The sequence below is a fragment of the Rhinopithecus bieti genome, unplaced genomic scaffold (genome assembly GCF_001698545.2).
Source record: "Rhinopithecus bieti isolate Rb0 unplaced genomic scaffold, ASM169854v2 scaffold_1304, whole genome shotgun sequence".
NCBI classification, from domain to species: Eukaryota; Metazoa; Chordata; class Mammalia; order Primates; family Cercopithecidae; genus Rhinopithecus; species Rhinopithecus bieti.
This window is the reverse complement of record NW_016803307.1, coordinates 812,147-824,882: the sequence shown is the minus strand read 5'-3', so window position 1 is coordinate 824,882 and position 12,736 is coordinate 812,147. Positions and strand designations below refer to the sequence as shown.

At 40.9% G+C, this 12,736-nt stretch overlaps 1 protein-coding gene across 1 annotated transcript in view; it reads right to left on the bottom strand.

The window, feature by feature from the left end:
- Positions 1-4,555: 4,555 nt before the first annotated feature.
- Positions 4,556-12,736, bottom strand: part of GCLC (glutamate-cysteine ligase catalytic subunit) — a 47,706-nt gene continuing 39,525 nt past the window's right edge. Inside the window, exons 12-16 of the mRNA XM_017872923.1 lie at positions 12,553-12,657; positions 7,605-7,686; positions 7,423-7,526; positions 7,221-7,341; positions 4,556-6,175 (exon numbers count right to left, since the gene is read on the bottom strand). Coding sequence (XP_017728412.1) covers positions 5,964-6,175; positions 7,221-7,341; positions 7,423-7,526; positions 7,605-7,686; positions 12,553-12,657 — 624 coding nt within the window. The 3' untranslated portion in view covers positions 4,556-5,963. The remainder of the gene's footprint in view (positions 6,176-7,220; positions 7,342-7,422; positions 7,527-7,604; positions 7,687-12,552; positions 12,658-12,736) is intronic.

Sequence of the window (12,736 nt, the reverse complement as noted above, 5' to 3'; positions counted from 1 at the left end):
TCTCAAATAAATAAATAAATATAAAATAAAATTTTAAAAAAGAAAGAAAACACATATGAAGAACAACAATGAAAGTACAATATAACCATATGACCAGGATGCAGCTAAAATAGTAATAAATGTGAAATCCACAGTTTTAGCTGCTTATTTTAGAGCACAAGCATATTTCTATCTTAAAATGAGAATGGAAAAATACATTTCGATGTGGAATTTCATTTTATCACAAATGTGCCTTGAATGTCTCTGTGAATTGAGGAGTATTTGTAAAGCCAATGAAGTAAGAAAGGCACCTACTGAAAAGATCACTAGAGGGCACTATTATCTAACTTCCAGAGGAAACGCTTTTAGTGTGGATAAAGAAATGTTATTAGCTCTAAAGCAGACTCAAGATGGCGTTATTTGATTCCTCTGTTTTATAGATGAGACAATTGAGCTCCAAAGGGAGGAAATAACTTGCTTAATATCATACAAACACCAGTTGTAGAGTCAGAACTAGAACCCCAATCACATCATGATTCTGCACGAAATCAGACAGACCCAGACTTTCCTATACACTTACGGAAAATGAGAGGCTCTTTTCCACTGGGGTTGCCCAGCTACTGTAATGCATGCCTGGCGTTGCTGGAGCTGCTGGATAGGGCTGGGCACTGGGGGAGTGTCCCTATGGAGAAAGCCTGCCTGAGAGTGAACCCGTTATAGTGGAAGGTGTAAGCCAGGAATGGGGAGACGGGACTTGAGAGCATTTGAGCCAATAACTTGTGCCTGAAGCTAGTGCCACCTCTTGGACGTTTCTGTGATACAAGCTGGTAGATTTTCTTTTTATCTAAAGCTGGTGGGTATGGGAGTTTTCTATCGCTTGCATCCAAAATTTCTGAATATGCCAAGTGTGTCTACTTTGCAGAAAGACCAATAGTATTCAAAACACATAGCTTTATGTTGGACAAAGCCAAAAAAGGTTCTGGGAAACTCACCAGGACTGTTTAAGAGGTGATAAAAACATATGAAGAGCTTCTCATGTTTCATTTTCTAGAAATTTTAGATCCTAAGTCATCAGTATGATTGTTTTTCTCTGCTGACTTCATTGCATTCTTGGAAGGCTAAATTATTTCAAAGGAGACTATTAAGAAAATGTGTGTTATATACTGGTAGAAAGGAGATGCAGGTTATGTCATCTTTAGTACAATAGTGTCGTCACACTCTCCAGGGGCAGAGTAGGGAGCGAATATGGCTTGCCTCAACAGTTTATGTCCTTTGCTTTTATGTACATCGCCTTATTTCCACCACATAGCAAATCGGTGAAGTGTTCTCATATCTATTCCACAGATGATATAGAGACAAAGTCTAAAGTCACCCAGCTAGTCTGTATAAATATTAGGATTGGAACTCAGTTCTATACTTTTGCTTTTATGCTAGAAGTACTTGTATCCTGTCCCAACTCAGTGCTGATAAACTTCCTAGGAACTTCAGAATGCATCACTTTTGATTGAGATGTTGGCTTTTAAACTGCTTTCATTTGCCATGATGAAAGTGTAATGTATTAAAAGGGCATAAAAATGCAGTTTTTCAACACATTCACCACACTATCATATGGTTTGGCTGTGTCTCCACCCAAATCTCATCTTGAATTATAGCTCCCATAATTCCCACAGGTTGTGGGAGGGACCTGGTGGGAGATAATTGAATCACGGGGGCAGTTTCCCCCACACTGTTCTCATGTTAGTAAGTCTCATGAGAGCTGATGATTTTATAAGGGGTTTCCCCTCTGGCTTGATTCGCATTCTCTTTGCCTGCTGCCATGTAAGACGTGCCTTTTGCCTTCTGCCATGATTGTGAAGTCTCCCCAGCTGTGTGGAACTGTGAGTCCATTAAACCTTTTTCTTTATAAATTACCCAGTCTCAGATATGTCTTTATCAGCAGTGTGAAAACGGACTAATACACTAGTTTTTGCTCAGAAAAGTTTCTTTTCTTCCTTCCTCCTTTCTGAACCAGTTTAACCCACATTTTGCTTCTGTCTGAGGCATAACAAACCCAAAATGTGTAAACTGCTCTCATCTTAAGTGTACAGCCCAGTCATTTTTAAACATCTTGATATCCATGAATCATCACCCAGATTGAGATATAAAACATGTCTAGCTACCTAGAAGTTTGTCTATTTGGTACTTGTTCATTCCATCCAGAGGTAACAGGCTGGAGTCCAGTGGCATGATCACAGCTCACTGCAACCTCGATTTCCCGGGCTCAAGTGATCCTCCCACCTCAGTTTCCTGAGTAGCTAGGACCACAGGTGCACACCACCACATCCAGCTAATTTTGTTTTGTAAACATGGGGGTCTCACTGTGTTGCCAAGGCTGGTCTTGAATCCCTGGACTCAAACGATCCTCCTGCCTGGGCCTCCTAAAGTGCTGATTACATGAGCCACTGCGCCCAGCTCATGGTTCTCTTTAATGCATCTTCCATACTTAGATTTGTAATGTTTCATTTCATAGAATGTTGAGAGTAAAAATGGGCTTACTTTAGGGATTATCTAGCCTATCTCAGCCTCTGCTTACCAGGAAAATACGATAGTGAGGAATGTATCTTTCCCAGCCAAGGTTGCCCACCAGGGCCTCCTCACTTCCCGTCTAGTCCTTACCAGTTCCTCTCTGTTATGGACTGAATGTCTCCCCAGGTCCCTGTGTGGAGGCCTAACCCCTAGTATGAGGGTATTTGGAGTTGGGGTCACTGGGAGGTAATTAGGTCATGAGGGTGGAACCCTCATGAATGGGATTTGTGTACTTAGATAAGGAGATACAAGAGAAATGATCTCTCCAACACATGGTGATGCAGCAAGACAACCATCTGCAAACCATGAAGAGCGCTCACCAGGAGCCGAGTCTGCCGGTGCCTTGCTCTTGCACTTCCAGCCTCCCTAACAGTAACAAATGTCAGTTGTGTAAGTCACTCAGTCTGTGGTAGTTACAGCAACCTGAACTAAGACATCTTCTTACACTTCCATAAACATCACTTGGCATGTACTTCCAGAATTGCTTACAGGGAATGTTAAATATTTGTACGAAAGCATAACAGAGAGAAGACAGCAGCAGATAGAACTCAGTGGCTTATCTTCAGGGAAAGCAGAGGAGCCTTGATCTAAACAAAAAGCTCATTAGCAGGCCCTCTGAAAGCCATGCAACTGAGCAGCTTATTTACAGTTCTGAGAAAGACCCCCTCATCTAGCCAAGCTCTGAAAGGCCCTAGCATCACAGGTCCCCTTCCCCCGGCCTCTTTCCCCCATGTCAAGCACTACAGTGGCTTGAAGGACACTTACTTCCACATTTTCTCTTCACAAGACTTCAGGTCCCTGAGAAACCTTCCAGCTCCTCAGAATATGGCCTAACCCATAACACATCTGGGATTTCTACGTCTCCTGGCTCATTTTTGTTTTGGGTGGTGGTTTAGAACGAGGCATCTAAGGCAATGGATTTTCCTTCCATTTCTGAACTGGAAGGCTCACAGCCTCAGAGATGAGCTGAGCAGCAGAGGCATCCTGGGACCAAGAGGAAACTTCTTATTCACACAGGGGACCAGATGGGCAGAAAACTAGTCTTTAGGTTAGCAGCAGGTTAAGTAACAATCAGTTGTATCCCAAGTTAGGATCTGAAGGTCTGGGCTTGGCCACAGGTATTTCTACCAAGGAGAAAACACTTTTTGCTTGCTTTAAGATTTATAGTTCTGTTCCTAAAAATCCCAAATTCTCAGCTGTGTTCACATGGTAAAGCTCATGAGAGCTGTGAGGCTTACATTCTCTGTCCTGGAGAAAGAAGACCACTATCTGGTCTTTAATAAGAGAAAATCTAGACATATCACATTAGACTTAAAAACAAGTGTTATTTGAGACTTAATGTTGATCTGTCCATAGCTCAGGTAGAGAAAGTCCTTATTATCCACGGGGCCAGCAAATCCACAGCATCAGCATCGCCTGGGAGCTTGTTAAGAAATGTGGGCCCCAACCCAGACTTACCAAGCCAGAATAACACCCCAAAGAGATTTGTATGTAGACTACGGTTTGATAAGCACTGCCCTAGGAACATTCAAATAAAGAAATTAGAGCTCTGAGAAAAGTGTGTTGCTCAGATGAACATTATTTCATGAACCGTGTGTGGGGGGCTGAACACTGATCGAAAGACAGGAGTTGAAGACAGCTCTCTGTAGGACTTGCTGACTCACAGTCTAAGTATCTCCTGCTTAGATTGCGGTGTGCACACAGCACCCAGGTTACTCAACATTCATTCACCATGTCCCCACTGACCCAGCAAAACAGCAGTTGGGAGTGAAAAAAAAAATATTTCAGTGGCCCAGCAGTCAATTCAGTCACACTTCAAGTTCTGTCTCCCCACAGGGGTTGATAGCTACTAGCAGAGATAAGGCATCTGTTTGTCTTCATCACTATGCTTCTTTCTAGAAACGTCTGAGGTCGCAATGATGAAAAAATAATTTCACGGTATTTGGGTTAATTACAAAAACCAAACTCTCCCACTATTTGTTGAGCTGTGGAACTCACACACATTCAAAGGTTTCTGAATGAATGCTAATTCCATTCTTTTATTTCCTCATACCACAAACATTTTATCTGCCTTTTTACAACCTGATTTACCCAAGCAAATTGCAAACGAAAACCAGGCATTCTTTAATCATCCAAAGTGCGTGTATAAAATATAGAACAAACCCTAGTATTTAAACATAAACGGGTAGCTGAAGCAGCTTTATTGCAATCTCTTCAAGTTAGCATATTACAGTTTAAATATTTATGCCTGTAAAGGTCTGCGTAATCTACAATACAGAGTTATTTTAGAAGCAGTTAAGACTTAACTAATTGAAAAAAACCAACAAAACGTCAACGCAAAGCTGTAACAATTATCTGAAACTTATTTACAATTAAACATTTAGGGTCCTGATTTACAGAACTCAGTGCCTTTCATGATTTATTGATGAGTTTTACAGAGAAAGTAAGCAGTATGTAGAATATTCCCCAGGTAAAATCTGGAGTGAATGGCTTTGAGAGCAAAGTCTATCAATATGCTTAACTAAAAACTAAAGAGTAACAAAACTGTATACAGCAGCAATCAGAATAACAGGCCACAACAGAAGAACTAATGCCATTTTTGACAGTATCCTTTGTATGTATAGGAAGAAAAATGATTGCCATCCCTCACCCCCGCTGCCAACTTTTTTAATTAAAAAAAAAATGTCCTTAATAATCACTACATGTGAATTCTGGGTAATAATCTCCTTTCTTCCCACAAAGCTGTGTTTAAACTTAATTCCTGCATCAGCAAATTTAAACAAAGAAAAGTTCCTTTGATAACAGCCATCAGAGTTCAATGGGTATTTATTCAGAGGGGAAAGCTTGGGGCAAGGTGACCAAGTGGTTAACTATTCCAATTGCAAAAGAGACATCACAGGTAAGGTGCTAGAAACCCAAGATTACCCTTGAAGCACTTCAGTGGATTCAAGTGATTTAATGTACACAACAAAGGAAATGACAAAGGAAAATTAATGAAAGTGTTTTAAAGAGAAAATTTCAACAAATCAGGTCCCAGGTAGTCTTTAAAAGAACAAAATTTACAGTAAACATTTTAACTCTGGAATGCAAGTATTGTACAATTACCAGTACATTACATTTACAAAACTGCTTAGACAGTAGTTGCTCCAAAGTAAGAATTTTAAAATGTACAAGCCAGTTCACGATGACTTTAGATATGTTATTAAAATACATTGTTAATCAAAAATACTTTACTATGTACATGTACACTGTATAAACTCTAGATTTACCTACCAAAGAAAGCCTTAATCAATTTCTGGTTCACTGGCCCAGTACAGTTCTATCATTTGGTCTTCATATCATACACATGGGCTGAGAGGCATGGTACTGCCATCAGTTCGTCAATAAAACAGTAACGCATTTTTCTTTCTGCAGAACGTCTAGTTGGATGAGTCAGTTTTACTTCCACCATATTTTACTTTCCTAAATGCTGATCCAAGTAACTCTGGGCATTCACATAATTCATTTGCAATTTGGTTACACTTCAAAATAAGGCTATAATTCATTTCATCAGTTATGACACTGTCTTGCTTGTAGTCAGGATGGTTTGCGATAAACTCCCTCATCCATCTGGCAACTGTCATTAGTTCTCCTGTGGGGTGGGGAAGCGAAAAAAAAAAAAATTAAAACCACAGAAGTTTTTTTTTTAATAAGTTGATATTTAGTGGTCAGCATAAACACAAATCTGGAGAGAAATCACTGTGTTCTTTTAGAGTAGCCGCATGGCAGGGGGTGGGAACATCTTTCATAGCGTTTGAAGAAGTCCTCCTGGGCAGGAATTCTAGGTTGCGGGCAGGCAATGAGAACACATACATCCAGTTTCTATGGTACCTGTTAGAGGGCCCCCATATGCCGACACTGCTAGCTCTTAAGGGACAGGAGCCGGCACAGGTGTACAAGAGCATGTGTCCTCTCGTTTGGCCAGAGGGCTAGGACTACAAATGCCGAGACTGCCTCAGAGGACTGTAGGGTCCCTTGAGCAATCTTTGATCAAAGAGGTGGAGAGAATGAAGAACAGCAAGTAGAGTGAATGAAGAGGGAAATTGGCAGTATACCATTTGAGGGTTGAGGTGGGGTTCTACGGCTATCCTTTGTGACTCCAGAAAGTATACAGAAGCCTCAAGTTAAATACAGATGCCATTACCATTATTGCTGTCACTTTATTAACAGCTGACAGCTCCCTTGTGCCAAATACTGTGTTAGGCACTGTAAATGTAACCTTAAAGCTAATAAAGAAAGGGGATTCTCAGGAGCCTCATTGTATGTACAAATGCAGGCTGAAGAACAGTTCAGCTTATTTAACTTACAGAGTTCCTTATAAAAGAGCGCATGATGATGTACAATCAACACAGTTGGACGTAAATGGTAAGTAAACAATCCAGATACCATTTCATCATCTGAGATGACAGTGATTTGAAGATGCACCCCTATTTTCTGAACTGATAAGAAAAAAAGCACTGCTAATCTAAATTACGTGTCAAAGATTAAAAGGTGAATACAATTGCAGAGATATGAAAATGTGAAACAGTGTGCATGAATTAAATACGGCATTATTTTAAAAGACTTTAAGAAATTGAACATTCTAAGATTGTACCGTTCTGTCTACTTTATGAGATTAAGAAAAATAGATATCATACCAGATGCTCTCTTCTTAATTAGCTTTAGGTAGTTCAGAATACTACATCTGGTGTCCACATCCACTTCCATGTTTTCAAGGTAAGAGTTCAGAATTGGGATCAGTCCAGGAAACACACCTTCCTACAAGAAGCAGAACACATTATGAACTCCCTGCCAGCGGATGTGCACAGCGAGGCATACTGTACAGGGCCACCCTCCTACCTTCCCATTGATGATGGTGTCTATGCTCATGAGGGTGTACTCCTCTGCAGCAAGCTCTGTGCTGTTCTGGGCCTTGCCACAACCATCCACCACTGCGTTGCCACCTGTCGAAGAGGGTCAGGGGAGCTTTAGCAGCTTGCAGCAGCATAAGCTGACGTTAGAAATCGAAGACAATGTAATACCTTTGCAAATATCTTTCCTGAAATAAAACATTCCCTGCAAGACAGCATCTCGTTTCTGTGCTGCCTTCATGTTCTCATCAACCTAAGGGAGAAAAAGAATCACGACTAAGTCAAAATATTCTTGATCGGACATACAAGTTGCAGCGCCTTCCTCACTTTTGCAATGAGGACTCACTCCCTTAGGGATTCTATGTTCTGCTCAAATGCTTCCCAGTGGGAGGAACAGGCTTTTTATTTACGTGAGGACTGTGTCACTCAATCATGGATTGGTATGTGATTTTTTTTAACTAATCAGGGAATTTTAAGAGAAACGTAAAACCCAAAACTTATATTCACATGGAATGTCTGTATTTCAAAGCACCTCTGTGACTGAGGCTTGCAATAGATATACAGTGTTGGGAGGGCAGGTGGCTGGTTCCATTTACATAGCAGTGTCTCACCAGAAGTCCCAGGGTAATGAAGGCAGAAGGCAGGACTAGAACCCAGTTCTTCTTCTGTTTTTTTGAGATGGAGTCTCGCTCTGTTGCCCAGGCTGGAGTGCAGTGGTGTGATCTCAGCTCACCCCAACCTCTGTCTCCTGGGTTCAAGTGATTCTTCGTGCCTCAGCCTCCCAAGTAGCTGGGATTACAGGCCTGCACCACCACACCCGGCTAATTTTTTTTGTATTTTTAGCAGAGATGGGGCTGGTCTCGCACTCCTGACCTCAAGTGATCTGCACGCTTCGGCCTCCCAAAATGCTGGGATTACAGGCGTGAGCCACCGCGCCTGGCCTATAACCAGGTTCTTCTAAGTTGAATGCTCTTCCCCTGCTGCCTCGCCATGGGGGTTTTGCCTCCCCACTATAGCGAGGAAAGGCAAAGACAGTTCATAGGTTGTCGTATCTGGAATAAGGTTACAGCCCTCTGAAGGGCAGATCACTGCTTTTTGCCCACCTGGTGGCTCTGGACATGTAGACTCACTCATGAAACCGAAAACTGTTTCATTTGTGAATTCTCTACATCCTCAATGACTTTTAAGACTCTCAAAGCAGAATTTTAAAACTTTTAGTAGTAATCCCTTATTTTCTATAATGAAATCTTATGTGGGACCTCAGTATATACAATAGTGACCAGTTAGGCTGATGTGGGACAGATGGTACATAAGCTCTCTCGATTACCAACTCTCCTCCCATATTCATTATGCGGGGAGTGCGATTGTTATGGTTTCATTTTTGAAGAGACACACAGGACCTTCTGAACAATCTAGATACCCTAGGAGCACACTCAAATAAATAGTATAAATTCCACCATGGCTGTGAACATCTGCTTTCATTACTAGTATTTGTTTCTTTTTTCCTTAGTCTTGAAAAAAGTTGATAATGACCACTTCTAATTTCTGCTTTTATGACTTCCTTTCAAAGTATATTTTATTTTGTTCTTTAGATTCTCAACTACTTAGATTCTAAATCTTTGTTTTAAGACATAATTTTTCCTTACACACCAGCTCTGCCAGCAACCTACTGTCTTTCACTTTCCTACACAATCTGTAATTCTAGTTTTGGCGAATCTAAAATCTACTAGGAAAGACATTTTTAATTTCCAATGTTAAATTTCTCCAGAATATCTCTTTAGTTTTAGTGGGAACGCATGCTCTCTTGTGTCTACTTTTGAGAAGTGAAGATTTTCTTTATTTTTTGTAAGTCTTACTCATGGCATCTGAAAAAAGATGTGGTATGAGATATGTAATACAGGCCATACAACCAAGCTTATTAACCGTGCCATTTAACTCCTCCATGGCCCTTCCCATCCTTTGATTATATGGCCTGTCAGTTACTAAGTAACAGGCAAGGTACTCTGCTAAGTGGTTTACCTCATTAATCTCACATGTGCTTACAACAGCCTACTTATCCCCCTCTGGGATACATGTGGGAAACTGAGGCACTGAGAATAAGTAACTTGTCCAGGTTAAAAGCCTACTGAGTAGTACCAGGGATTTATGCATTTAGTTCTCACATCAAAGCCACATATTACCCATCACACTAAATTCTTTTCATGTTACATTTCATGGTACAAAAAGGACCACAGCTTTCACATCTTCTTGGAAGAATATATAAAACTACTTTCTCTATCCCATTTAATAATTTCTACCTCACATTTTGCCTGATATTGCTTTGCCATTCCTGCTATCACTCCAAAAAGTCACTATGCAGTTCTTCTCGGCATCTGTCCTTGTTCTAGGTATATCTTGTGCAAACTGTGTTGTTGCTATTTTATATTATCTGGTTTAGCTGTTTAATAGGATAGAGTTTAGTCTATTCAAATTTGTTTTCATTTTATTTTCACCATTTTATGTTCTGTAGGCTATTGTTTCTTCACTCCCCTGGCCCCACACCCAATTTTGTGGCACTGAAATGTATTCCTGGTTCATTTTACCACCCTTTTAGCCAGCAAGTTTAGGAGTAATAAATCCTGTTTCTATACTATTAAGTTTTCCTTACTTTTAAAGAGGTAGTTTTGAAATTATAACTCTCTAAGTGTCAAGCACTAATGAGTATCTGCCATTCATCTCCCTCCATATCCCCTTACTAAGTGCCATGGTTTGAATGTTTGTGTTCCCTCAAATTCATACACTGATGCCTAATGCCCATTGTGACAGTATTAGAAGGTAGGGCCTTTGGGGGGCGACTGGGAGGACCTCCTTTGGGATGTCATGAAGGCTCTACCCTCATAAATGGGAGTAGTGCTCTCATAACAGAGACACCTGAAGAGCTAGTTAGCCCCTTCCACCATGTAAGAACACAGCAAGAAGGCACCATGTATGAACCAGACAGCAAAAGCTCTCACCAGACACTGACACTGCCGGTGACTTGGTGACTTGATCATGGACTTCCCAGCCTCCAGAACTGTGAGCAATACATTCCCGTTGTTTATAAACCACCCAGTATAAGGTATTTTTGTTACAGCAGCCCAAACAAACTGAGACACTAGATAAGACTTCTGGAATACTTTTAGCCCTAACTTGATCCATTCAGTTTTGTTAGAATCACCCAAAATTTAAAGAATAATTTGGATGAGAAGATAATTCTGTGGTTGTTAATTCTTTACTTCTCGAGATTCTGAAAACTTCTTTCCATCCAGCATTTAATGTTGCAAATGAGAAGTAGTATCAGTTGATTTCTTCCCCCTTGGCAGGTCTCCTAATTTTTTCTCTCATCCAGACAGTTAATTTTCTCTTTGAAATTAATAAATGCCTACATTTGAGTTAAGTATTTGTCTCATCCTTAAGGGAGACTTATTAAGGAAAAATTCTATTATTTCCTTGATTATTGTATTTTATATCTTTTCTATATAAACCTATTCTCCTCTTCTAAATTATTACATAAACATTGAATTTTCTAGAGTTTTCCAGGCTTCAGGTTTTCTATAATTTCCATTTCTTCACCATCCTGCTGGGATTAATCTTAATTTGGTCTTCTAAATCACTACCTTGGATATTCAACAACATCTCCTCTACTGGTGAGAATACTCACCATTAAATAAGCACCATCTATAATGCTTGTTTTATGGATGTGACTGAACCTCTGTAGAATTTGTCTGAGGCCACTAATTAGAATTCCTTTAAGAACTCTTTCCAAAGCTGAGCATGGTGGTTTGTGTCTTTAATTCCAGCTACCTGGAAGGCTTGGCAGCAGGAGGATCATTTCAGCCCAGGAGTTCGAGACCAGCCTGAGCAACATAGTGAGACCCTGTCTCTTAAAAATTAATAATAATAATAATAATTCTTTCCAGTTTCTTATCTTTTTTTTCAAGAGATGGGATCTAGCAATGTTGTCAGGGCTGCACTGGAATTCCTGGATTCAAGCAATCCTCCTGCCTCAGCCTCCTGAGGAGCAGAGATTATAGGTATGTGCTGGGCCCAGCTTACTTCCTTGAAGTAACTAAGTTTCACTGAACAGAGTATACCCTTGCAGGACCAGTTGGGCCCTTCTCTTTAAGGCTGTTAATTGTTCTCAATTTTCTGTTGCCTTCCAGGCATCTACTCTTATTTATAAGCAAAGGCTTAGACCGGTAGCTTACATGCAATCTCTCTTAGATGGATTTGGTCTCCCCAGTAGGTAGGCATGAGGGCAATGTGGGCCCACAGAGTTCTATGAGTGATCTTTGGTCTGGGTGTGAGGAGCAGGCAGGGATGGGCTGAGAGCCTGACTTCCTTCAGAGGGTGTGGGGATGGGCACAGTCTGGCAAACCCCTTATGGAGAAAGGAGATGCCCTAGGGGCAGATGCTGGAGCTAAGCAGTTTCATTCCTGCTTCCATGTTTGCTGTGACAGGACTGCCCTACTTCTCCATTCTCTGGCCCTGAAACCCTCAACCAGGAGCTCCTGTGGCAGGGCCCTCTCTGTTTAGCAGTTTTTTCCAGCCACTGTCTGCCAAGAGGAACCCTGGCCCAGAAACCAAAGGCCTTCACCTCCTCAGCTACTGCCCCACAACCCACAGCTCTGCTCCCTCATCACCTGGAGTTGTTCTACTGGCAAACCGCTCCCAGAAAGCTTGGTTTTTGGTCTTCTGGGGGGCTGATGGACTCCAATTTTTGTTTTTCTGACAGTCCAATCCCATCCAAATTCTTCAGAAACATCTCAAGTTCAGTTCTACTGAGAATACTTTTCCCGGCATTCCAGCATTTACACTTTCCCTCCCCATCCTAATTTTAACATTGTAATCAACCTGGGATTTTGTGGTGGATAAAATCAATGTGTGGGACTACTTCTAGCCATCAATCATCTTGAATGGAAAGTGTCTAGAAATTAAGCTTAGGTTTAAAAGAAAATAAAGACTAGGGCTGATGGAGAAACGTTTTGTTGCAAAGGGTAAAAAATTCCAAATGAAATCAGGTTGTAAAAAAACAGCATATATAAATAAATGTATCTACAGATAGATCTATACCCATCACCATAAAGAAACATATCCTTACCTTTGACAGTGGAATGAGAAAATCCAATTTGTAGGAAAGGATCACTCTGGTGAGCAGTACCACAAACACCACATAGGCAGAGTTCTCAAAGTCTGTTAATTGCACCTAGACAAGCAGAAGCTCAGAGAGGCTACGAACCAACTACATAAATATGCTCTTCCCTGACCCAGGCCCCTCCTTAGAT